Below are 25,691 nucleotides of genomic sequence, written 5' to 3'. Positions count from 1 at the left end.
GCTTGTTAAAAAGTGTATGCATTAGGCAAAAATGGATACAACGATTATTATTTATGTTATGATATTATTGATTATACCCAATGTATCAGTCGCCCGGGGGGGTTTCACTGTTTGTGTTTTGGTTGTTGGTAAAAAATAAAAAAAATAAACATTAAAAAACCCAAAGATTATTATTTATAAAATTTATATCTCACCCTTCCTCCCATGGGATTATTTATGAGAAATAAGCACTAAAATGCAAACTTTTTTTTTTATGAGCACTTTAAAAAGAAACTGATGCAGAAATGTAGAGAGCTGAATTTAAGTCTGGAAAAAATGAGAAACTGAAATTGGTAGAGCCTCCCATTCCTAGCCTATTGCAGCCACTTTGCTGCTCCCAAGTCATGTGGGGGAGAAAGAAACTATTATTTCCCACTTTACTTCCCAACCAGGGATCATGGTTTGTTTACTCTAAAGCATAATTCTAAGCCAGTCACATACCTTGACTTATCATGGTTTGTTTGAGTGAAACAAAGCATAATTCCTGATTCAGATGCAATGCTGAGCAGCACAGGAAGAGGTCAGACCTTCTCTTTATAGCACTGGGTTTTAGTGGGTTAAAAGGATCATAGCTCAATGGATCATAGAATTGGAAGGGACCACAGGTTGGAAGGGACCACAGGGGTCATGCCACCCGACCCCCTGCAATGTAGGAATATTTCACCCAACGTGAGGCTCAAACTCACAACCCTGAGATTAAAAGTCTCATGTTCTATCCTGACTGCAGGATGCTGGTGTCAACCCAGGTGTGTCTAATACATATCTGTACCAGGTTGGCAAAGGTTGATGTAGACTTGCCCAGATGTCCAGAAAGGTACCACATTTGTCTTGGATAAGCTGCAAACTCAGAAATAGAAAATGTCTTCAGGTTCCCAGTGGTGGTCAGAGGGAGTAAACCTGCATTTCCTCTGCTGAAAGATTATTCTCTTTGCCACTAAGAATGATTGAGATACATTTTTAATCACATTTGCAATTTTCAATGTTCAGGAGGTGTGGACATATATCTAAGAAACAGATACACAATTATTGATGAAACCTGGATTGAGTCTTTTAATGTGGCAGCTTGACAGTGCCCATGATAAAGGTGTTTAAAAAAAATGACAGGGATTAAATTTTGAGCCTGACAGGTGGAGTGATGCTTGACTTTTCCTGACGTCTGTGGAATGAGACACTACAAAACCCCATTCACTTAAGGATAGCAATCTAGTCTGCCTTTTGCTAAATTGAAAAGCAATTCAGCAAAACGGTGCCAAAGACACCAAATTAATTGAGTTTTGGAGGTGTGCTTCCATTAAAACAATAATCAGGACTGCTACTTGCAGAAATAGCAAATTAAAAATTTACATATAATCCAGGTGTATTAAAAAGAGAAACCCTATGGACTGCTTAGCTTTTGACTTCAATTTCCTCCTACCCTATCCCTGCTTTTTGCTAAACAGAACTGTTCTTGGATTGACACTGGCAGAACTGATGTGCATAAATCTTCCTGACAGGCCATTTGTGAGCAGCCACATACTAAATTTCTTGGTAATAGGCTTGAGTTTACTGGAAGGCAAATGGCATCGTAAATTGATAGTGTGCTAGGCAAATATGGTCACTTGTGCTATCACAGCTTCAGGCTATCACACTGCAGCTTTGTGTGGCAAACAACAAGCGATGTAAAGTGTGTGGTCATCTAGTTGTCTGCCCAGCACAGAGTCCCGGCAAAAGATTCTTGCAAATATAACTAGCGAAGATGTGCAATGTGTGGAAGCAAGGCTTAAGATTTGGGTTTCAAAGACACTGGACGGAGCTGGGATTCGCTGTTCTTGGTATACACAGATTTCATGCTGCGCTGTTCAGCAGCCACCCACCCTCTCCCTAACTCAAAACATCCCCACCCATCCCAAAATTAGAAGGCATCAGAGCGTCGTCGTGTTTTGGAAGCCCTCATAAGTGAAAGGGGGGAAGCTGGGCAAGCACGCAGCTGTTTTGGGCACACAGGCGAGGTAGTTGACGTCGCAGGAAGCGGGGTCCTGCTGGCTGCTGAAGAAAACGCTGTCTGGAGAATCCATGGAAGGATCATCATCAAAATAGTTGTAAGGCCTCAAAAAGAAGCCAATCACGTTCCCAAGCGTTGGAGTGTTGGGAATGTCCTCAGCATGTGGAATATGCAGAAAGCCAGCAGTGATCCAGGCAACGAGGTCCTGCCAAAGGGAGACACAACAGACCATGTTAAATGGCTATCTAAGGGAAAGGCCTGGTGAGAGAAAAGGATGGTGCAGGAGAAGCTTCAGATAAAATGAGCCACTGTTGATGCACTCCCATGATATCTGCTCTTCCTGTATATTTTAAAATATATCCAAGTGGCTGTGTGGCTTCAGGGTGATAGATCTGTCAGTGCCCATAGGGATCACAACTCACCTCATTGATAATGCTCTCGTTGTTTAGGAAGTCGGCAAAGGCCACTGAAGGTGTCCATGGGTCCATCTGGTTATAGATACTGGTGCTAAATGGTTCCTTCTCTTTCCGTTTGGTGACAGCCAGCTTGTATCTGAAAAGCAGAGCTGAGACTAGTGTGTGGAATCCCAACTACCCTAGGAAGGAGATCCAGCAGTAAGCTACAGCAGAGGGGTGGTTAGTATGCTGCCCTCCAGGTGTTCTGCTCCAACTCCCATCAACCCCAGCCATCATGGTCAATGGCCGGCTGGGAGTCCAAAAACATCTAGAAGCCACAGGTTCCCCATAGTTGCTGTAGTGCTTGACTTTGGTCATTCTCTCAAGATGGTGGATAGACTCCCAAATTTAGCTTCTCTAGAGCTGCTTGCCACTTTGGGGGTTTCTAGCTTGTTAGAATCCATATCCTCTTTGACAAACAGAAACACCACCTCTAGTATGCTCTTCCCTGTCCTTCCTATTGAGTTGTATCCAGAGATAATACCCGTGTTCCACCAGCTTTCTCCAAGCTGCCAGATTCCCATTATACCCACTTTATCTAATAATTATAATTATAATGTATTATTTGTACCCCACCCATCTGGCTGGGTTTCCCCAGCTACTCTAAGATCAAGCATCCCAGTTTGACTGTGAGGCTTCTAGCATAACTGTATCAAAACATATACACTGCATGTCTCTCCACATATCTTTGGCATGTGTGTTTTGCCCTGCAGTGCTTTGAACTTCTATCATGTGCTCCTGTGCCTTCAATGTCTAGTTCTCCCCTGTAAATTTTGGACAATCATTAACATTTTCACCCTCATCCCTAGGGAATGATTTGTGCCAAACTGGACCCTCCTCAGCTTCTGTTGGCTTTCGGCCCATGATCAGAATGAAAGTGGTTCTGCTACTTTATATCTATATATCATCTATATCTATCTATCATCTATCTATCTATCTATCTATCTATCTATCTATCATCTATCTATCTATCTATCTATCTATCTATCTATCTATCTATCTATATCTACCTACCTATCTATCATCTATCTATCTATCATCTATCTATCTATCTGTCTATCTATCTATCTATCTATCTATCCTCTCTCTCTCTCTCAGTATCAATCACGCACCAGCAGTCTGGTTCCACTCCTTTGTACATTCCGCAGAGCATATCAAATCCCTTACCTTCCTCCTAACACCACATATTGAGACATCTGAGCTGTGCCTGTCTAGCTTGCCCTGTCTACGTGGGACAGGTAGCATTTCCGAGAAAGCTACCTTGAAAGTCCTGGTTTTCAACTTCTTATGTAGTGGCCTAAATTTTATTTCCAGGACCACATGACTACATATTCTGCTGAGCCCTGGCATTGGACATTCCCCCCCTGGCAAAGTTTCAGACATCATCAAAGCTTGTAACTGCAGGGACTCAGATGGAGCCAGGAGAGAGACAGAGTGATGGACACAAACCAAAGCACTCAAAATCTCAACACCCTTAGAGTTAAGGAGCCCCAATTTCATGGGGAAGGGCCATGGTATGTATAAAGCCCCGGTTTCAGTCCTCAGCATCTCCAGGTAGGGTTGGGAGAGAACATGGTCTGACACCCAGAAGACGTGCCAGTCAGTAGACAATACTGAGATAGGTGAACCAAGGTCAGTATAAGGCAGCTACCTACGTCCCCGTGTCTCTGATCTGGGTTTCCCATTTGGGTTTCAGCATCTAAAAATTAGTCACTTACCTTCCCCAACTGATGGCTCGCTCCATTGGATCTGTTTCTGGCAGATGGTCTCCAGAAAAGCTGACCATCTGGATCCGATAGCCTTGCTTATGGCCCCACTTGTTTGTGCTGTTGGCAGCAAAATATATGTGCCTCGGCATGTTGTCATGAAGGCGGAAGGCGGCCTTGTTCTCAGTGTCCAAGACTTTCCTTACTATCTTCATCCGGTGGATCTTATTCTCTGGACTCCAAGGGGCCTTGGCTGTCTCAAAAGCCATGTCATTGGCTACCAGGGAATTTTTCACACCTAGCACAGAAAACAAATGAAGACAACTGTTGAGGCGTCATATTTTTCAGCTGCTTGGTCATGTCCACACAAGGGCAGCTTTTGTTAACATAGAAAAGCAGCCACAAGTGCCAACTCCTAGCGTCCAAGGCACTTTGTGTCCCCCAAATATTTTTAATGATCCCAATGTTCAGGTGGCAGAAGAGGGCAAATGCGGAACTGGTGCAGCTTTAGTGGCTGGCGGCTCCTTCTCCTCCCACTGCATGGGGTGGGTTGGGGGAAGTAGCTGGAGGCACAGCAAGACAAGGAAGAGGAGGCTAATACTGGAGCCGAGTATGGCAGGGTGTGGCTCAGTGGTTGGTAGCTCCTGCTGCTGCCACCACTGGGGTAGCTTCCACCATCTTTCCTGGCCATGGAAGGGAGAGGACAGGGGCTGCTGGCCTCTGGGGCTGTGCTCAGTATGGTACCTACTGACTGGGCTCTCCATTGCTCCTGAGAGCCAGTGTGGTGTAGCGGTTAAGAGCGGTGGACTCGTAATCTGGTGAACCGGGTTCGCGTCTCCGCTCCTCCACATGCAGCTGCTGGGTGACCTTGGGCTAGTCACATGTCTCTGAAGTCTCTCAGCCCCACTCACCTCACAGAGTGTTTGTTGTGGGGGAGGAAGGGAAAGGAGAATGTTAGCCGCTCTGAGACTCCTTCGGGTAGTGATAAAGCGGGATATCAAATCCAAACTCTTCTTCTTCTTCTTCTTCTTCTTCTTCTTCTTCTTCTTCTTCTTCATTGCCAACCCTATCTGGAGATGCCTGGGCTTGAACCCGAGACCTTCTGCATGCAAAGCAGATTTTCTACCACTGAGCTACAGCCCTTCCCTTACATTGTGGCATCATGGTGGTATCATAGTTATGGGAGAGGTCATACACTCTGTGGCATGTGGAACTGCTTGGTTTATGACCAACTGTGTGGTAGCTACTATGGTCCAGAAATATCTGCTGGCCAATTATAAATGCAGTTACCTGGGTGGTCATTCTGCCAGGAAGCCACCCAAGTTTCATGCCAAAAACCTTACACTTAGATCCTATCTGTTGGACCGAGGTCAACAAAGACCATGCTATGGTCATAATCTCATCTATTTTTACACATCTAGAAGTGGGAGTAGATCTCACAGGCTGCTGAGCTCGCTCTTCCCTGTAGAAGAATGAGTCTTCAATGGTCTCAGCAAAATAAACAAATGCAAATAACTTGCAGAATCACCTTCAGCATGGCTGCAAATCAGGTTCCTTGACACCTGCGGAGACATGTAAAGTGCTGATTCCAGATCTAGACTGCATTTGTCAGGCTCCAGACAGATGTGAAGAGATGATTAAATTTGGTGGCATTATGTTCCGCTGAGCTTTAACTCATTTTTATCTTGCTATTTTATAATGTCTACTGTACTTTATTTGGCGTGAGTTTTCTTAGCTGCCTTGCGGCAAGCTATAAATATTTTAATAGAAACAAATCAAAGCTTAGATCCTAAGATAAAATAACCTCAGGAAGTTTACCAAACAAAGGCTTCCCATCCCTTCCTCCACCTACACATAACTGTGGTGCCCCAAAAGAGCCTCGTGGGAGGGTTGGGACCCTCCTGAATAATTTCTGATAGGCTGGGAGGGAAGAGAGGGAGACTGCCAGAAGGTCAAACTACACATTACTCTAAATGCATAGTGTACACACTGGTCCACCCCCCCTTATTTAAATTACAGATATTAAGTCCATTGCGGCCATAGCACATGCAGAGGTGAGGTTAAACCCTTCCCTCTACAGATTTGATTTGAACGAAAGTTAGTTCTTTGCACAGCTATGAGACTTAAGAAAGGAAGCAAGCAAGCATTCACTCATGCCAAATGGTAGCTTGCCTTCCCCAAGCCTCATAACCATGTGAGGAGCCAGGTTTTATCAGGATCATGGCTAAAGCAGGAAGGCTTAATCTTTCCCTCACTAAGCACAACAGTCTCAATGAAAATCTGGGGAAGGAGGGTAATCCGTAATTGAATAAAGAAAATCCACACAGACAGCAGCTTGCTGCACAATTAAAAGGAATGTCACATTAGGTTAACCTAGAGCCAATTTTCAGATTTGGGATTCTTGATCCCTCAGTAGACCACTGTGTCCCATTCCACATTTTTCAACCCTTCAGTGAAGGGGTATCAGGCCCTGCAGGGAAGAAGGTGGGATGGGGAACGTTCTTGTTTTGGATGCAAGTTAAAGAGTGTTAGAGGAGACCCGACAAGTGAAGAGAATTGCATAGCAAGATGCAGCCTTCTAAACCACAGTCTGAAGGCAATTACTTGGTTTCCTAAAGGACACAAAGAGAATGAGCCCTGTTCATTTTAAGGTAATCCAATAAGAGAAGAAATTGTACTTACAGGAATATTTCTTCCCAGATTACTCCAATCCATAATTTATATTTATGGTACATGCTTAATAAATACCGTATTTTTCTCTCTATAACACTCACAATTTTTTCCCTAAAAAGTAAGGGGAAATGTCTGTGCGTGTTATTGAGCGAATGTGTGGTCCCTGGAGCCGACTGGCCCGAGTACAGGGGCAAAAATCAGGCAAAAATCAGATCACGGAGGAGGGAAGGCTAAAAAGAGGAGGTTACTGCTTTCCTGCATTCTGCCTCAGTGTCTTACTGCCCACTGTTTTCGCTAGGAGCGCAGCCGACAGCCACCTCCTCCTCCTCTCCGTGCTCTGCTGCTGCTGCTGCTGCTGCATCCAGCATCGCAGGCAGCCGGAAAATGCAGGTGGGAGAGAGAGGGGGGGGGGCTGGCTTGGGTGGGTGGGTGGGGACTTTTGCCTTCCTTTCCTCCCTCCCGTTAAACCCCTCTCCTGCATTGTTAGCCAGCTGCTTCTCCTCACACCCCTCTCGTGCTCCTTGTCCCTTCTGTGTTTTTCCTTCCCTCCCCACTTAAAACGTGGTTACAAAGCACGGATCCACATGGATCCTCAGGATCTTTGCATTGGGTCACCCCAAATTCACCATCAGATCACATGGCATGTCCATGGCTACAGCTTGCACCAAAAAAATCACCCACCCACTGTTGCCTTGGGCTGCAATGGTGCAAAAACGTGGTTACAAAGCACAGATCCACATGGATTCTCAGGATTTTTGCATTGGGCTACCCGAAACTCACCATTAAATCCCATGTCTGTGGCCACAGCATGAAGCACAAAAATAATACATCCACTGTTTCATTCAGATTTTTTTTTCTTGTTTTCCTCCTCTAAAAACCATGTGCGTGTTATGGTCAGGTGCGTGTTATCGAGCAAAAAATACGGTATATCCCTGCCCCATTTTCCATGCCATTAAGACAATGTTGTCGTGGCACACTGTTCAAACACATATTCATGTTTGCGCTGTCATCATACGTCATCCATCAGCTCCAGCCTCTCCCACCTGGCCTTACACGGAATGAGTGAGCCTGTTGCTGAAATCTCAAGAGAGATTGCAGATTCTATAAACATACAAGTCACAAGAATACCTACAGGCCAAAAGCTGGACTTGGCTTCAGGACAGCCCAAAATCTATGTCTGTGGCAGCAAACTCCAAGTGTTGGAGATGAGCAGCAGCTCAGGTTTCCCGCAAACTGTTGTTCCTGCTAGTAAATCAGTCCACCGAGGCTGCATTTTGTGATTGGTATAATTCACATGACTGACTGAGAGAGTGTGAGAACAAGAAGAAACAGTCTTATCTCTTCCTGCTGCATATGTCCTTTGTAACTGTACCTTCGCTTTTACAGTGCCTGTCCTCGAAGCTGAAGAGAATGCTAGCCATTATGCTTTTTCTGTATATAATCTGTAAATAAAACGTAGAATAGAACTACGGAGTCTCCTGCTTATTGCTGTACGATGCCAGGAGATTAGTGTGCATAAATCATTATGATTTGTGTTGCTGGGGCATCTGGAAAAGAAGGGAGTAGCATTTCCAGAACCACGCTCACCGAAGGACACCTGGAGAAATGGGCGGCTGCCAATACCCCAGGGCATCTTCCAACATTTCTCTGAGCCTTGAATGCCTGTTTTTCTATTACTCTTGGCAGAGAGAGTGGCATGAAAAGGAAGTAACCTCTGGTAAGCTGTTCATGTAAACCGTAACAAGGAAAACATATTTTAAGAAGGAACAACAGTTTAAGGAGGATATTGACAACGGGAATGTGTGCAGAGCAGAGCAATGAAGATTATCAAGGGTCTGGAAACCAAGGCTTATGAGGAATGGTTGAGGGAGTTGGATATGTTTACCCTGGAAGAAAGAAGACATAGAGATGATAGCCTTCTTAAAAGTTTCTGAAGGGCTGTCACATGGATAGTGCAGAAAGCCTGTTTTCTAGTGCCCCAGAGGATAGGACATGAACCAATGGATTCAAATTTCAGGAAAGGAGATTCTGACTAAACATTGGAAAGAATGTTTTGAGAGTCCAGGGGATTGGACTAGAGGACAAGCAGTCAGCAAGCAAGCCACAAGCAGGCACAGAGAAGCCACAAAAGAGACATCCCCTTACCAGCAGTAGAAATTACTTCAATCCATAAGTTACAAAAGAGGTGTACACTTACCACCAATGTCCATATCCACCTTGAAATTAATGTTGTGAGTGTGAATTGTTCCCAATGTCCACTCTTCAACTCTGTTTCCAAATTCCAAGGCATCGCCAAAGTAAAAAGCAGATTGAATGTATCCAGTTGCATGGATCCTGATCCCGATAGCTCCATTTTGATGAAATATAAAATCCCAAATATAATCATAATTACCAACTGTAGATATGGACCTGAAGACAAGAGCAGAATCCACCAACCCTCCGTAAAATGGAGGCTCTGAGCGGTCATAATGGCGTCTCACAGGGACCTCAGCATTCTGCTCAAAGATGCAGATAGAGCCTTTGCGAGTGACAGGCAACGAGGAATCAAGAAAATAGTGCCTGTCCAAATAGGTAGCCAGGTAAGGACAATCCACGCCCTGGGTGAGAGTGGAGCCAGTTAAACCAAGGCCAAAGCTTAGGTCCATGTATCTGGTCAGCATTGCCCCTGGAGTGTTGGAGCCATAGATGGCAGATGCATCTTGCAAGCTTAACTCATAGACTATCCTCTCACCCTTAAACCTAACATCAAAGATCTGTGGCCCCCTATTAGCATCTATGCCAAAGGCAAAACTCCAGGGCATGAAGAAAACTTGGTTATTCCAAATACGGTAGCGGGGGCCACGAGGTTCATAGTGCAAGGGGCCTAGTCTCTGGTGTGGAACCTTCTGCTTCAATGAGGAATATCCTCCATCAGAAGGAGCCTTTTTGACCTTAGCTATTTTAACATGTCCCGTAATGAACTGTCTCTCAATATCTTCCATGTCCTCAAAGTACTGTCCATTATAGAAGACTTTTAGCACTTTCCAATGAGAAATGTCTAGGCTGCTAAGATCTACCAGGATTTCAAATCCAACCGGATGCAGATAACTGCCAGGGACATCCTGGGAATGAACAACCCAGATTTTCCGGTCTCCTGATTTTTGTCCAGGTGGTAAGGCAGGGAAGTTTGTGAGATTGCTTCCATTGTAATATAGTACTTTCTGCATAAAGTTTGGAGCCTTGGGGTATTCTTTGTTCTTCAGGAAAGTAACGATTTCTTTGAACTCATTATTTAGGAGAAACCTTCTGGAGTAAGGCAACTTCCCTCCATACTTCTGCACTGTGACATCTTGGTGGTACATTGGATTTGGAAGAGGACCAACCACAAACTCTGTGACATTTGGGTCCTGCTGGTTTCCAAAATGGAGTACAGCCAGAGCTTGCCGTGCAGGCCTGCTCCCTTGGTGGTCCAGGAATTGGAGCACTTCGGCTTTGGGAGGAAGCTGAAGGGTGATAGAAAAAATGCAGTTGTCTGATGACTTGGCTTGAGGAGGTTCTACTAATGGCACCCCCAGGTTGTACTGCAGGTAGATCTTCACTAGCATGATCTCTTCTGGAGTCAAATCAGCAAATACCTGGCTGTAGATTCCATGGCTTCTTTCCTCCCTTCCCATCTCTTGAAGATGGCTGTCACAAAGCATGGGCTTCCCTCCTCTGTTTTGGAAAGCCCAGACCAAGATGAATATGATGGCTGTGCACAGAACTAGGAGAAGATAAGCCAATTTCATGTTCATGTTCAGCAACACTGTAAGCAGGTTCCAGGGATTTCACAAAGCAGACTGTAGAATGCAGATTGAATCAGCAAACAGAGTATCTAGAATCCCAGGTGAGGGCAAATCAAAGTTTTGGTGAGAGTCCTGCTATGCAAATGAGCTTCGAAACCTCAATAATCTTTTTATGTAGGCAACCACTGACCATATGATGCAGCTCAATTTTCCTGTAATGAGGAATGCAATGATGTATTCCTTCACCCCTTGATAACCTGATTTGTGAAGTCTGAACACCTTTGTTCCTAAATGAGTTAGACGCAGGCTACAGAGCTACAACAAACCACTCTTAAGTAATCTTCTTTATGCAGTGGATGAAAAAAAATGTTTGGAAGAGGAAGCTTTGCAGAAAGAAATTGCTAGCAGAACTTCCTAGTGGCTGAGTCTTCCAACTGATGCAGCACTTAACTCCACTGAGGCCACACCCTCAGAACTACTGGCAGTGACTGGAGGTGGCTAGGAGGGAATGGAAGCACCTGTCTATTGATGGAGCTTTGCCAATGAAAGAGCACGTCTGCCACATACACCTCAGCTATGCCCGTGAATTGTTCCATGGATGTAGAGTGGTTCTTTCACCACCACCACGCACTGTTAGAGTTCCAAATTAGACATTCTGGAGGCTGGGAAGAATGGAGATAGCCTTGGAACCACTGGAGTCAAGACCCATTCATTCACCAGAGAGGCCCACAATGGGGTTTTCTCTATATAACAGCTTGGAGCTGACATAAGTAATCACAGGTGGAGATTTGCCCTAGGTGGAGATGCTCTACCACTGAGCTATGATCCATCCTAAACCAGTTCCAAGGGTTCTCTATAACCATCCAAGTGGTATCATTGGGCTTAAAATGTCTGGTGTGGATCTCTCATTGTTGTTTTGACTTATGAATCGGCTTCCATGCATTTACACTTGATTTTCATTTCCAGTCCTATTCTTCTGTAGACTGGAGAAAACACTGAAGCCGAGCTGCGCACTGATCTTTTGCTTTCCATATATGCTGAATATCTGGGTCAGAGAGAATGTCATGTGTTGGGAGGGAAAGGCTGTTCATCGAAGATCACAGAGAGAAAGGCAGGAGACTGCAAGCAAGGAAGCATCAGGTGACACCAAACACTAGTCAGCAAGAGTCCTGTGTTTGTCAGTAAGCCTGCATAGCACTGGCTTTAAATTAATTAACCACTGCATTATCCACACAATTTCCGAGAAAGGCACTGCAAGTTTGATGTTCTGGTAATTCTTGAATAGTTACCTGGCTGGTTTTGCATGTGCCCTGCAGCTTAAAACAAGCTTTGCAAGGGACCGGTTGCCAGAATTCGGAGCTGAGAATTTGAAAGTAGCTGACTTATTTAATCCTGGCATATCACTGGGTGAGATTTGCCTAACGAGGCCCGTCAGTGGCAGGGTCAGCTCAAGACATTTTGCTGCCTGAGGTGAAGGACAAGATGGCACCCACCCCCCAAGGCACATACAGAAGCCAGTTAGATTGACAGTTGAATCTTACTCCAATACAGGGGAAATGAAAGTATCTTGTCATGTAGATCCCTCAGGGGACAGAGGAAGATTGAGATGAGAAGAGCAAAGTATAAGCAGCCTGGTATTGTCTTAACTTAGGCTGCATACACACGGAGCATTTAAAGCACATCTCTCCCAAAGAATCCTGAGAACTATAGTTTATTCATCACAGCTACCATTTCCCAGCACCCACAACAAACTACAGCTCTCCGAATCCCTCGAGTGGAAGGAAATATTTTAAATGTGCTTTAAATGTACAGTGCATATAGGTAATGGTAAAGGTAAAAGGTAGAGGTAAAGGACACCTGGATGATTTCAATGGAGACAGCACTCTCATGCTTAAAGGTAAAGGGACCCCTGACCATTAGGTCCAGCCGTGACCAACTCTGGGGTTGCGGCGCTCATCTCACTTTATTGGCCGAGGGAGCCGGCATACAGCTTCTGGGTCATGTGGCCAGCATGACTAAGCCGCTTCTGGAAAACCAGAGCAGCGCACAGAAACGCTGTTTACCTTTCCGCTGGAGCAGTACCTATTTATCTACTTGCACTTTGACATGCTTTCAAACTACTAGGTTGGCAGGAGCAGGGACCGAGCAACGGGAGCTCACCCCATCGGGGGAATTCGAACAGCCGACCTTCTGATCGGCAAGTCCTAGGCTCTGTGGTTTAACCCACAGCGCCACCCGTGTCCCTACTCTCATGCTTAGATTTCATTAAAGTCAATAGCTTTCTTTGGATTGTGCCCTTAGCAAGTTCGCAGCTTCTGAAAGGTCATGAAGAAATCTCCATAGTAGGCCTTTATGTAATTCAATGGCAGTTCGGATCTCAAGTGGTTTTACCACCCTCTAGTGGGAAATAATCATCTTCATAAAAGGAAACTATTTTATGTGGAGAAGAGATTTATCCTTCTCTGTTGTCCTGGATCAGCAGGATTTCAGGGGGTCATAGCCAAAGAAGCAGTAGTATTTGAATTCTTTTTTTTCCCCACTAGCTTGTTTTTTAATATATTTTTAAGCAAATGTATTACGGTGGTAGTGTTGCAAAAACCAAACTCTACAAGCATCTCTTATTACAAAGAAGTGTGTGTAGGTGTAAATACTGGATAATTTGTCTTCCTTGCATCAGGAACAGGAGATGAATCTTCATGTCACTTGGTCCCCATGTGTACCAGCAAGAGAGAAAACTGGATGCTAGGAAAATAACTTGAGAGAAGAGGCACTAGAGCCATGTGGATTTTTTTTTGGGGGGGGGGAATCCCTCTAATGCACAATTCACAGCATGGCAACTCTTGAAATTGATGCTTATCCAGCTCCGTCTTGGCAAGCACTAGAGAGACATCACTGGAAGTACCATATTCTCAATATAAGGGCTACTCTTTGACCAGCTACACACCCGTGTCATTGGAAAGCAAAACATCACCATTACCCACAAACAAAGTGACTTGAGTGGGAACCTTGGCAGCAAGGGAAAAGGCAGTGAGTGGTTTTACAAGGGAAACCAGTCTGTGACATGGTTCTCCATAGGCTTCCTAATAACCATTATGAAATTGGGGAGTGAAAAACCCTGTTGCTAGCAGGATGATGACAATGACAATGGGCACAATGCACAGGGTCACAGCTGTGATGTTGAGGCACTGGGCAGTAGAACCATAGCTGCGAGCTCCACTGTGGTCACCAACCACTTTGAATTCTTTTTAAAACAGCAGCTACTCTAAAATTGAATGCGAAAGCCTAGTGGGGAGCAGAGTGGATGGATGGATTCCTCAAGACATGACCTGAAGACACATAATTGTCGGGAATTGCTCAGTCTCGGTGCAATACCCCCATGTGGTGAACCATTGGATGGTAAGTCTGAGCTTCTCCGTGAAGTACCTTCAGGCCATGGGCTGACTCCAAACTAGCCATTGGATTATCCTGGACAGGAAGGACTTTTCCTTGCTAAGCTTTACTCAGATAACAAGATCTTCTGGTGTGCTCCAGTATTACTGGTTTACACCTTAGTCCCTTCTTTTGTTTAGTCCTTTGTTGTTGTCTTGGTCTTTGCCCTGGATGTCTAGCATGTCTGTAGTTCTACACTGAATATAACCCTTAGGCTTCAGCCCTGGCTACTGGCTGGTCCCATGGCTCCCGGGCCTCCCTGGATGGCTGCCCATGGCAACAAAGCAGCCCTTACTGGAAAATGAGGGAGATCTTGGCCAGACAGAAGATTTTTGCAGAATGCCAAGTACACCATTTAGATTGAGTTTCATAGAATCATAGAACTAGAAGGGACCTTGAGGGTCATCTAGTGCAACCCCCTAATCTGGGAGGAAAGATGGGACCTTAACGTAACAAATTAAATAAGTAAATCATGTCTACAAATTGCCTATGGATGAGAAAAAGTAGTTCATGTAAAAAAAGAGCAAGGTAGCATTCAACGGTTGGCATTCAACTAAGTTTTCCTCAGAGAAGACCCCTTGAAATGAATGAACCTAACTTACATGGAGGCAATCTCCATCAATTACGGTATGTTTTAGCTCATGTGGATCTATTTCTGAAGAGCATATATTTCTCTGATTAATCATAACAAAATGCTCTCGGAATGTACTATTGTGTTTTAAATTCACTCCTGAATCTATTCAATAGGACGCCTTTCAACCCTGCTGTAGATATTGCTCTGTTTCACTACCCAAAGTGAAGTGACCGGCCCCTGCCACCTGCCTGGCACTAGATGGACCTTGGTCTTAAAATAGGTTAAATAGAAATATACTGGGGTCAACCGGTGGCCCCAAAGGGCCCATATAATACTTTGACAACGATGTGCATTCATAATTCATTGAAATAAGAAGCAGACATGGATTTGCCTCCCTTAAGACATGTTTTGACGAGAGACTTCATGAATGCCCAGCGCTTTTCCCAGGGTTCTGTTTCCATGGAATGAAGGTCAGTGGAGACGGTGATGTCTATAGAATGTTTGGTTTTATTTACACATATATGGAACCTGAGCATAGGATGGATGGGAGCACAGCATTAACAGATTGTGCTTCTCCATCAGGCATCCAGGGAAACCCCCTTGACACAACTTGGGTTCAGCACATGTCTCTGTATCCAGGTTCCAGAATCAGCCCAAACTTTCTCACACAACAATTCCCTCCTACACACACACCACAAACTTCGACAATAATCTACATCCTAGGATGATGCAGCATCCTGCCAGGTGAGGGGGGGAAACACCCACTCATGAATACTCCATGAAACCTGAAAATGGGTCCATTTGCAGAACTGGGAAACAAAATAACATCAGAACCACTTAAAAAGCAGCTATTAGCTGGTAGCAAGTAAGCCGCTATCAGCAATAGAAATTATGGCAATTCATAAAAGTTACAAAAGAGGTGTACACTTACCACCAATGTCCATGTCCACCTTGAAATTAATGTTGTGAGTGTGAATGTCTCCCAGTGCCCACTCTTCAACTCTGTTTCCAAATTCCAAGGCATCGCCAAAGTAAAAAGCAGATTGAATGTATCCACTTGCATGGATACTAACTCCGACAGCTCCATTTTGATGAAATTTAAAATCCCAAACATAATCATAATTAGCAACTGAAGATATGGACCTAAAGACCAGAACGGAATCCACCAACCCTCCGTAAAATGGAGGCTCTGAGCGGTCATAATGGCGGCGCACAGGGACCTCAGCATTCTGCTCAAAGATGCAGATAGAGTTTTTGCGAGTGACAGGCAACAAGGAATCAAGAAAATAGTGTCTGTCCAAATAGGTGGCCAGGTAAGGACAATCCACGCCCTGGGTGAGAGTGGAGCCACTTGAACCAATGCCAAAGCTTAAGTCCATGTATCTGGTCAGCATTGACGCTGGATTGTTGGAGCCATAGATGGAACCTCCCTCTTGCAAGCTTAACTCATAAATTATCCTCTCACCCTTAAACCTAACATCAAAGATCCGTGGCCCCCTATTAGCATCTATGCCAAAGGCAAAACTCCAGGACATGAAGAAAACTTGGTTATTCCAAATACGGTAGCGGGGGCCACGAGGTTCATACTGCAAGGGGCCTAGTCTCTGGTGTGGAACCCTCTGCTTCAATGAGGAGTATCCTCCATCAGAAGGAGCCTTTTTGACCTTGGCTACTTTAACATGTCCCGTAATGAACTGTCTCTCAATATCTTCCATGTCTTCAAAGTACTGTCCATTATAGAAGACTTTTAACACCTTCCAGTGAGAAATGTTGAGGCTGCTAAGATCAACCTGGATGTCAAATCCAAATGGATGCAGATAACTGCCAGGGACATTCTGGAAATGAGCAACCCAGATTCTCCGGTCTCCTGATTTTAATCCGGGTGGCAATCCATGGTAATATGCAAAATTGCTTCCATTGTAATAAAGTACTTCCTGCATAAAGTTTGGAGCCTTGGGGTATTCCTTGTTCTTCAGGAAAGTATGGATTTCCTTGAATTCATTATTTAGGAGAAACCTTTTGTAGTAAGGCAACTTCCCTCCATACTTCTGCACTGTGACATCTTGGTGGTACATTGGTTTTGGAAGAGGACCTACCACAAACTCTGTGACATTTGGGTCCTGCTGGTTTCCAAAATGGAGTACAGCCAGAGCTTGCCGTGCAGGCCTGCTCCCTTGGTGGTCCAGGAATTGGAGCACTTCAGCTTTGGGAGGAAGCTGAAGGGTGATGGAAAAAATGCAGTTGTCTGATGGCTTGGCTTGAGGAGGTTCTACCAATGGCACCCCCAGGTTGTACTGCAGATAGATCTTCACTTCCATGATCTCTTCTGGAGTTAAATCAGCAAATACCTGGCTGTAGACACCATGGCTTCTTTCCTCCAGTCCCATCTCCTGAAGATGGCTGTCACAAAGCATGGGCTTTCCTCTGCTTTGGAAAGCCCAGACCAAGATGTATATGATGGCTGTGCACAGAGCTAGGAGAAGATAAGCCAATTTCAAGTTCATGTTCAGCAACACTGTAAGCAGGTTCCTGGAGTTGTTTTTTTATATATATAAATAAGTAAAAAAACCTGAATTTCGAAGAAAGTCGGGGGAAAGACCAGCTCTGCAAGTGAGTTTCAAAACTGCGTGGTTTTCTTCATCTATGCAAACACCTCCTAATGTGATGCATCTCCAAGGTCTTTCACAGAGCAAAGGAATGATGTACACATTCACACCTTAATTAGCTTATCTGTCAAGTCTGAACACCTTTCTCGTAATTGGATTAGACACAGCCTACACAAGCAGTTGAAACATAAACTGCCATTAAGCAATTGTCTTTGTTCAGAAGCAGCCAAAAAAAAAAAAAATGTTTAGAGGAGGAAGATGTGGGTAATATATTTGAAAACAGGATCAAATGTGAGAGCCTGATTCTTGAAGCTGATGCATCACTGAATTCTACTGAATTTTCTACAGAAGGGTAATACTGAAGTCCAAATCTCCAGGACTGCTGGCAGAGACTGGAGGTGGTTAGGATAAGGTTACCAGATGTCCCCATTTCCCGGGGACAGTCCCTGGATTTACAAATCAGTCCCCTGACAATTCCTATCATTCCAACTGAAGTTGAAAAGTGCGCCTGGATTCATTGAAAAAAACTGGTAACCTTATGTTAGGAGGGAGTGGAGCTGCCTCTCCGATAATGAAGAGCTTTGCCAATAGAAGATGCTCATTAATGATCCATCAGCATAGAGCTCCAGTATCCAGTGTTAGGGTTGAAAGTTGACATTGTGCGAGCAAGGCAAGATGACGATGGCCTTGGATCTACTGGATTCAAGACCTCTCCATTCACCAGAGAGGCCCACAATTGTGCATGCTCTCTACACCCGCCTTGTGCACTCTCAAAGCACTATTACACCACTTTAACAGTCATGGAGAATCCTGTAAATATGCTGGGAATTGTAGCTCTGTGAGGTCAGCAGCCTTAACAAGCTACAGTTCCTATGATTCTCTATGACTGGTATTCTACGTCTCGGTACTATTCCATAGGATCAAAACCACCGTTGATTCAATAGAAGAGTTACACTGCTTATATATTCACTCAACCACTAAAGAGCATGGGAAGTGTACATTATAGCACCTGCCTCAACCTCCATAGCATGCAAATGCTTTATGGCATTTCACGTTGTTGTATCGGCTTACAAATTAATTTCCATTGCACTTGGTTTTTCATCCCCTGTCCCACTCTTCTGTAGACTGGAGAAAACACTAAAGCTGACTCTCTGCTTTCCTTATATGCTGACTATTTGGATCAGAGAGAATGTCATGTGTTGGGAGAAAAAGGCTATGCCTAGTGGGGAATAGAAGATTGATAGATCGTAGAGAGAGAGGCAGGAGACTGCAAGCATCAGGTGACACAAAACCATAGTCATCAAGAGTCCCTCACTTGTGAGTAATCCTGCACAGCACTGGCCTTAAATTAATCAGCGACTGAATTTATCAGCATAATTTCTGAGAAAGGCAGAGCAAGTTTGATGTTTTGGTAATTCTTGAATAGTTACCTGGCTGGTTTTGCTTGTGCCCTGCAGCTTAAAACAAGCTTTGCAGGTTGCCAGAATTCAGAGCTGAGAATTGAAAAGTATCCAGTTTACTTAATCCTGACATATTACAGAGTGAGATTCACTTAACAAGCCCCATCAGCTCAAGACATTTTGCTGCCTGAGGTGAAGGGCAGGATGGCAGCTTCCCCCAAGTTTGATTGGCAGTTGAATTTTACTCCAATATAGGGGAAAGGAACGTATCTTCCACTGCACTCAAGGGCATAGGGGGTATGTTGTTGTTTAGTCATTTAGTCGTGTCCGACTCTTCATGACCCCATGGACCAGAGCACGCCAGGCACTCCTGTCTTCCACTGCCTCCCGCAGTTTGGACAGACTCATGTTTGTAGCTTCGAGAACACTATCCAACCATCTCGTCCTCTGTCGTCCCCTTCTCCTTGTGCCCTCCATCTTCCCCAACATCAGGGTCTTTTCCAGGGAGTCTTCTCTTCACATGAGGTGGCCAAAGTACTGGAGCCTCAGCTTCAGGATCTGTCCTTCCAGTGAGCATTCAGGCCTGATTTCCTTAAGAATGGATAGGTGGTATAGGTAAAGGTAAAGGGACCCCCGGCCATTAGGTACAGTCGTGACCGACTCTGGGGTTGCAGCGCTCATCTCGCTTTATTGGCCAAGGGAGCCGACGTACAGCTTCTGGGTCATGTGACCGGCATGACTAAGCCACTTTTTGGCAAACCAGAGCAGCGCACGGAAACACCGTTTACTTTCCCGCCGGAGTGGTACCTATTTATCTACTTACACTTGACATGCTTTCGAACTGCTAGGTTGGCAGGAGCAGGGACCGAGCAACAGGAGCTCACCCTGTTGCGGTGATTCAAACCGCCAACCTTCTGATCGGCAGGTCCTAGGCTCTGTGGTTTAACCCACAGAGCCACCCGCGTCCCTTATAGAGGGTATAAAAGGTAAAGGTAAAGGTACCCCTGCCCGTACGGGCCAGTCTTGACAGACTCTAGGGTTGTGCGCCCATCTCACTCAAGAGGCCGGGGGCCAGCGCTGTCTGGAGACACTTCTGGATCACATGGCCAGCGTGACAACGCTGCTCTAGCGAGCCAGAGCTGCACACGGAAACGCCGTTTACCTTCCCGCTAGTAAGCGGTCCCTATTTATCTACTTGCACCCGGGAGTGCTTTCGAACTGCTAGGTTGGCAGTTGCTGGGGCCGAACAACGGGAGCGCACCCCGCCGCGGGGATTCGAACCGCCGACCTTTCGATCGGCAAGCCCTAGGCGCTGAGGCTTTTACCCACAGCGCCACCTGCGTTCCCCTATAGAGGGTATAGGGCAGACCAAATCTCACTCACAACTCTTTCCCTGCCTCTCAGCATCTACTGCCTGAAGCAGCTGTCTCACTCCGCCACATCATAGGGCCAGCCTTGGTCAGTGGAAGCCCTGTGTAAGGACTTGCATTTGCACAATAGGGCTTTCCTCTCCCATTTCCTACCACCATCCTGCAAAAGTGACAACGGGGGACCCCCCAGAGCAGCACAATGGGGAAGGAGAAGAGGGGTTGTTCTGTCTGGCAACCTGAAAAGCTTGCACTGACTGAATATTCAAAATAGTATGACACTTACTTCCTCTTTCTGACTCTTAGTGTAGCATTACCTCCAGGAGGCAGAGGAAGACTGAGACAAAAAGAGCAAAGTATAAGTTGGCTTAACTTAGGCTGCATACACATTGTACATTTAAAGCATGTATCTCCCAAAGAATCCTGGGAACTGTAGTTTACCCACCACTACTTCAATTCCCAGCACCGGTATGCTTTAAATGTATGGTGCATATGCAACATTACAATTCCCATGCTTTTCAGTACATGAGAGAATTTGTAGATGCTTTAAGTGACAAGCACTATAGCACAGCTTAGAGGGCAATTCACAGAAAAGCTGCTTACATTCAGTTATTCCTATGGCGATCAGATCATCCTTAGTTTTCATTTCAGTGGAGACAGCGCTTTCATGCTCACATTTCATTGCATTCGATAGCTATCTTTGAACTGTGCCCTTGGTACATTCACAGCTTCTGGAAAGTCGTGTAGAAACGGCTTTGCATGGCGGGGAACATAAGATTGGGAGATCGTAGAGAGTGTGGCAGGAGATGGCAGGCATGCATCAGGTGACCCATAATGCAAGTCAGCAAGAAATCTGCATTTGTGAGTAAACCTGCACAACACTGGCCTTGACTGAATCACTTAATAAATCGATTAACTAATGCAAAGGTAACTGTTCGCTACACAAGTAAAAAGAATTGTGGGTTCCCACTCCTTCAGCAGAAGCTTTTTGGAGGGGGTGTCTGGCACTGCAGCAGAGAGGGTGAGATGGGAAACTTTGGATGCTAGAGAAAGGGTGCTAAAGGAGAAGAAGAGGAGGAGGAGTTTGGATTTCATATCCCGCTTTATCACTACCCGAAGGAGTCTCAAAGCGGCTAACATTCTCCTTTCCCTTCCTCCCCCACAACAAACACTCTGTGAGGTGAGTGAGGCTGAGAGACCCAGCAGCTGCATGTGGAGGAGAGGGAATCGAACCCGGTTCACCAGATTACGAGTCCACCGCTCTTAACCACTACACCACACTGACCTGACAACCAAGGAGAACTGCAAAGGTGGATTTTTCTCTTTCTTAGCCATTGCCACTTACAGCCTAACTACACATGGCACAAAATTCATAATATGCAGCATTATGTACAGGTTGTTTTTTTTTAAAAAATGAACTAATACCAAGTGGGAGGGCCCTGTTAGTATTAGGACTGCAGCCCACAGTTAAGCTACCGGTATGTTTAATTCTGCTAAGCTGACATCCTATCCTGCATGAAATTACCCATGTGGGATGGAAATCCTTGGCACCAATGGGATCTTCCCCACCCCACCCCCCGGTGAATTTCTGAGCAGGGGTGATTTTCATGGGAACAAAACAGCATTGGGGGTGCTGCAGTACTGCCTAAAAATCAGGTTTGCTTGCCCCTGAAACCTGCTAAAGATGCAACACACATGGATTTAATTTTAACGTATGATGCCTTGATTCAGGGTGCCTCCAGACTGCCAGTATGAAAGATTCAAGCACATACTGGAACTTCAGGTTTGTGCAATTAAAGTGGATCAAAGGTAGCTGGTGCAACAAACCCACTCGATTTTTAATTTTTTATAGATGAGATTTTGTGGTTAGGAAATTCATTGGATTGTGTGGGATGAATGAATGGGTAATGAGAAGTAGGGTTCCCACAGGTAGGGTTGAATCCTGAAAAGACAGAAGTACTGTTCTTGGGGAACAGGGGGCGGGCTGGTGTGGAGGACTCCCTGATCCTGAATAGGGTAACTGTGCCTCTGAAGGACCAGGTGCGCAGCCTGGGATTCATTTTGGACTCACAGATGTCCATGGAGGGCAGGTCAATTCTGTGTCCAGGGCAGCTGTTTATCAGCTCCATCTGGTACACAGGCTGAGACCCTACCTGCCCATGGACTGTCTCACCAGAGTGGTGCATGCTCTGGTTATCTCCCACTTAGACTGCTGCAATGCACCAGTAGAGGAATGGGAGTGGGGAGGGAGCAGACCGCCCCTGGCACCACTATTCCGGTAGGGAGCCATTGCAGCGCCCCCTCCCCGACATGCTCCACGGACCTCCCATGCACGCCGGGTGCCACGCCCCCACAGGCAGGGAGTCAAACCCCCCAGAACGTGCGGCACGCCCCTGCAGGCGGCACGCCATGCACCTGCCAGCGGCATATCACGCCCTGGTATGTGCGTCACGCCCCCCTGGGGGCACCAGCCACATCCCTGCCTGCTCTCCACCCCCAGTAGTGGAGCATGCAGCTTCGCCACTGCTGCAATGTGCTCTACATGGGGCTACCTTTGAAGGTGACCTGGAAACTGCAATTAATCCAAAATGCTGCAGCTAAGACTGGTGACTGGGAGTGGCCACTAAGACCACATAACACAGGTCCTGAAAGACCTACATTGGCTCCCAGTATGTTTCCGGGCACAATTCGAAGTGTTGGTGCTGAACTTGGAAGCCCTAAACAGCCTCGGCCCAGTATACCTGAAGGAGCGTCTCCACCCCCATCATTCAGCCGGGACACTGAGGTCCAGCGCCAAGGGCCTTCTGGCGGTTCCCTCACTGCGAGAAGCGAAGTTACAAGGAACCAGGCAGAGGGCCTTCTCGGTAGTAGTGCCCACCTGTGGAATGCCCTCCCACCAGACGTCAAAGAAATAAACAACTATTTGACTTTTAGAAGACATCTGAAGGCAGCCCTGTTTAGGGAAGTTTTTAATGTTTTATCTTTTACTGTGTTTTTAATATCCTGTTGGAAGCCGCCCAGAGTGGGTGGGGAAACCCCAGAGTGGGTGGGGGTATAAATAATAAATTGTTGTTGTTGTTGTTGTTGTTAAGTCAGGATGGACTTTTGTTGCTTTATATCTGCCCAGCAAACAAATGAAAATAATGCTCAATGAAGACCAGCTCTAATCTAACCTCCAGCTAAGCTTTATGCAGGTAAATTAGGATGAGTGTTCAATAAACAGGTCATCTGGAGCATGAGGAGCCCAATGAGTTTACATGCAGAAAAGACAATCAGCTACATTGTCCCTGGTATACATACATAATCTATATGTTCAGCTCCCTTATGCTACTTGGTTACCTGGATAAATATTAATGATGAGTTCCAGTATGGATGCCAAAAGAAATGTCAGGAACTATTGTGGGATGTGGGGTTGCACAGCGAAAGCTGGCAGGTTTCTGCAACATTAGGGTGAGGAGTAACATCTCACATTTTTTACAAACTGTCCATCACTGAGCCTTGAGTGATTGTTTATGTGTGTTTTCCGGTGTTTTTCATAGACAGAGAGGCATGGAAATGAAGAAACCATTCATGAAAACTGTAACAAGGAGAACATGTAAGAGCTACAGATACAGAATCATGCCACTTCTAGCTCTCATAAAGCTAAAATAAAAGGCAGCCTTTTGTCAAATACTTAAAGGCGAATTTAACAAAAGGCTCCATGAAATCTAATGAAATAATCACAGAAACAGGGGTCCCTGGGCAGAAACAGGGGTGCAAAATAACACCAGAACCTGTGTAAAAAGCAGCGATTAGCTCTTAGCAAGGGAGCACAGAAAATTCACAGAAGAGACATCCACTTACCACCAATGTCCATATCCACCTTGAAATTAATGTTGTGAGTGTGAATCGCTCCCTGGGTCCACTCTTGTACCCTGTTACCAAATTCCAAGGCATCGCCGAAGTAAAAAGCAGATTGAATGTACCCACTTGCATGGACCCTGACACCGATAGCTCCATTTTGGTGAAAAATAAAATCCCAAACGTAATCATAATTATTTACTGCAGTTACGGACCTAAAGACCAGAACGGAATCAACCAACCCTCCATAAAATACACCTTCTGAGCTGTCATAATGGCGTCGCACAGGGACCTCAGCATTCTGCTCAAAGATGCAGATAGAGCCTTTGCGAGTGACAGGCAACGAGGAATCAAGAAAAAAGTGCCTGTCCAAATAGGTAGCCAGGTAAGGACAATCCACACCTTGGGTGAGTGTAGAGACACGTGCACCAATGCCAAAGCTTAGGTCCATGTATCTGGTTTGCATGGGTGCTGGATTGTTGGAGCCATAGATGGCAGATGCATCTTGCAAGCTTAACTCATAGACTATCCTCTCACCCTTAAACCTAACATCAAAGATCTGTGGCCCCCTATTAGCATCTATGCCAAAGGCAAAACTCCAGGACATGAAGAAAACTTGGTTATTCCAGATGCGGTAGCGGGGACCACGAGGTTCATAGTGCAAGGGGCCTAGTCTCTGGTGTGGAACCCTCTGCTTCAATGAGGAATATCCTCCATCAGAAGGAGCCTTTTTGACCCTGGCTATTTTAACATGTCCCGTAATGAACTGTCTCTCAATATCTTCCATGTCCTCAAAGTACTGTCCATTATAGAAGACTTTTAGCACCTTCCAATGAGAAACATCTAGGCTGCAAACATCCACATGGACTTCAAATCCAACCGGATGCAGATAACTGCCAGGGACATTCTGGAAATGAGCAACCCAGATTTTCCGGTCTCCTGATTTTACTCCAGGTGGTATTCCGTAGGAGTATCCGAAATTGCTTCCATTGTAATAAAGTACTTCCTGCATAAAGCTTGGAGCCTTGGGGTATTCCCTATTCTTCAAGAAAGTATGGATCTCTCTCAGCTCATTCTCCAAAAAAAACCTTCTGTAGTAAGGCAACTTCCCTCCATACTTCTGCACTGTGACATCTTGGTGGTACATTGGATTTGGAAGAGGACCAACCACAAACTCTGTGACATTTGGGTCCTGCTGGTTTCCAAAATGGAGTACAGCCAGAGCTTGCCGTGCAGGCCTGCTCCCTTGGTGGTCCAGGAATTGCAGCACTTCAGCTTTGGGAGGAAGCTGAAGGGTGATAGAAAAAATGCAGTTGTCCGATGGCTTGGCTTGAGGAGGTTCTACTAATGGCACCCCCAGGTTGTACTGCAGGTAGATCTTCACTTCCATTATCTCTTCTGGAGTTAAATCAGCAAATACCTGGCTGTAGATTCCATGGCCTCTTTCTTCCCATCCCATCTCTTGAAGATGGCTGTCACAAAGCATGGGCTTCCCTCCTCTGTTTTGGAAAGCCCAGACCATGATGAATATAATGGCTGTGCATAGAGCTAGAAGAAGATAAGCCAATTTCAAGTTCATGTTCAGCAACGCTGTAAACAGGTTCCTGGGACTGGTGAATGTAGATTGAGATAGCAAACTGAAATAGCAGAATTCCACATGAGGGCAAAACCAAAGTTAAAGGAACTCAGGGAAGGAACTTGTTATGTAAGGGAGTTTCAGAACTGAATACTGCTCTTGCTCTAAGCAAGCACCACCCATACCATGGATCTCAAAGGTCTTGTGCAGTAGAAAGCAAGACCTTAATACCTTAATAATCGCATTCATCAAGTCTGAACACTTGTCTCCTGATTTAATTA

The 25,691-nt window shown here is 45.4% G+C and overlaps 2 protein-coding genes across 2 annotated transcripts; both read right to left on the bottom strand.

Annotated features, from left to right (window-relative positions):
• Positions 1–979: 979 nt before the first annotated feature.
• On the bottom strand, positions 980–17,300 carry LOC310677860 (amine oxidase [copper-containing] 3-like). Its single transcript, XM_083441042.1, has 6 exons — positions 15,553–17,300; positions 11,613–11,663; positions 9,052–10,656; positions 4,194–4,479; positions 2,443–2,572; positions 980–2,225 (listed from the first exon to the last, which is right to left on the bottom strand). Exons 1-6 carry the CDS (start codon positions 17,123–17,125, stop codon positions 1,941–1,943), a joined length of 3,930 nt encoding a protein of 1,309 aa, XP_083297168.1. The 5' UTR covers positions 17,126–17,300; the 3' UTR covers positions 980–1,940.
• A 6,514-nt stretch (positions 17,301–23,814) lies between these two features.
• LOC310677859 (primary amine oxidase, lung isozyme-like) lies at positions 23,815–25,412 on the bottom strand (the record flags this gene model as incomplete). Its single annotated transcript, XM_083441041.1, has 1 exon — positions 23,815–25,412. Exon 1 carries the CDS (start codon positions 25,354–25,356, stop codon positions 23,815–23,817), a length of 1,542 nt encoding a protein of 513 aa, XP_083297167.1. The 5' UTR covers positions 25,357–25,412.
• Positions 25,413–25,691: the final 279 nt, after the last annotated feature.

The sequence above is a fragment of the Podarcis tiliguerta genome (genome assembly GCF_965153285.1).
Source record: "Podarcis tiliguerta genome assembly, chromosome: 5".
In the NCBI taxonomy this organism is placed as follows: Eukaryota; Metazoa; Chordata; class Lepidosauria; order Squamata; family Lacertidae; genus Podarcis; species Podarcis tiliguerta.
Note: the sequence above shows the minus strand (reverse complement) of the source record. Positions and strands in the feature narration are given on the sequence as shown.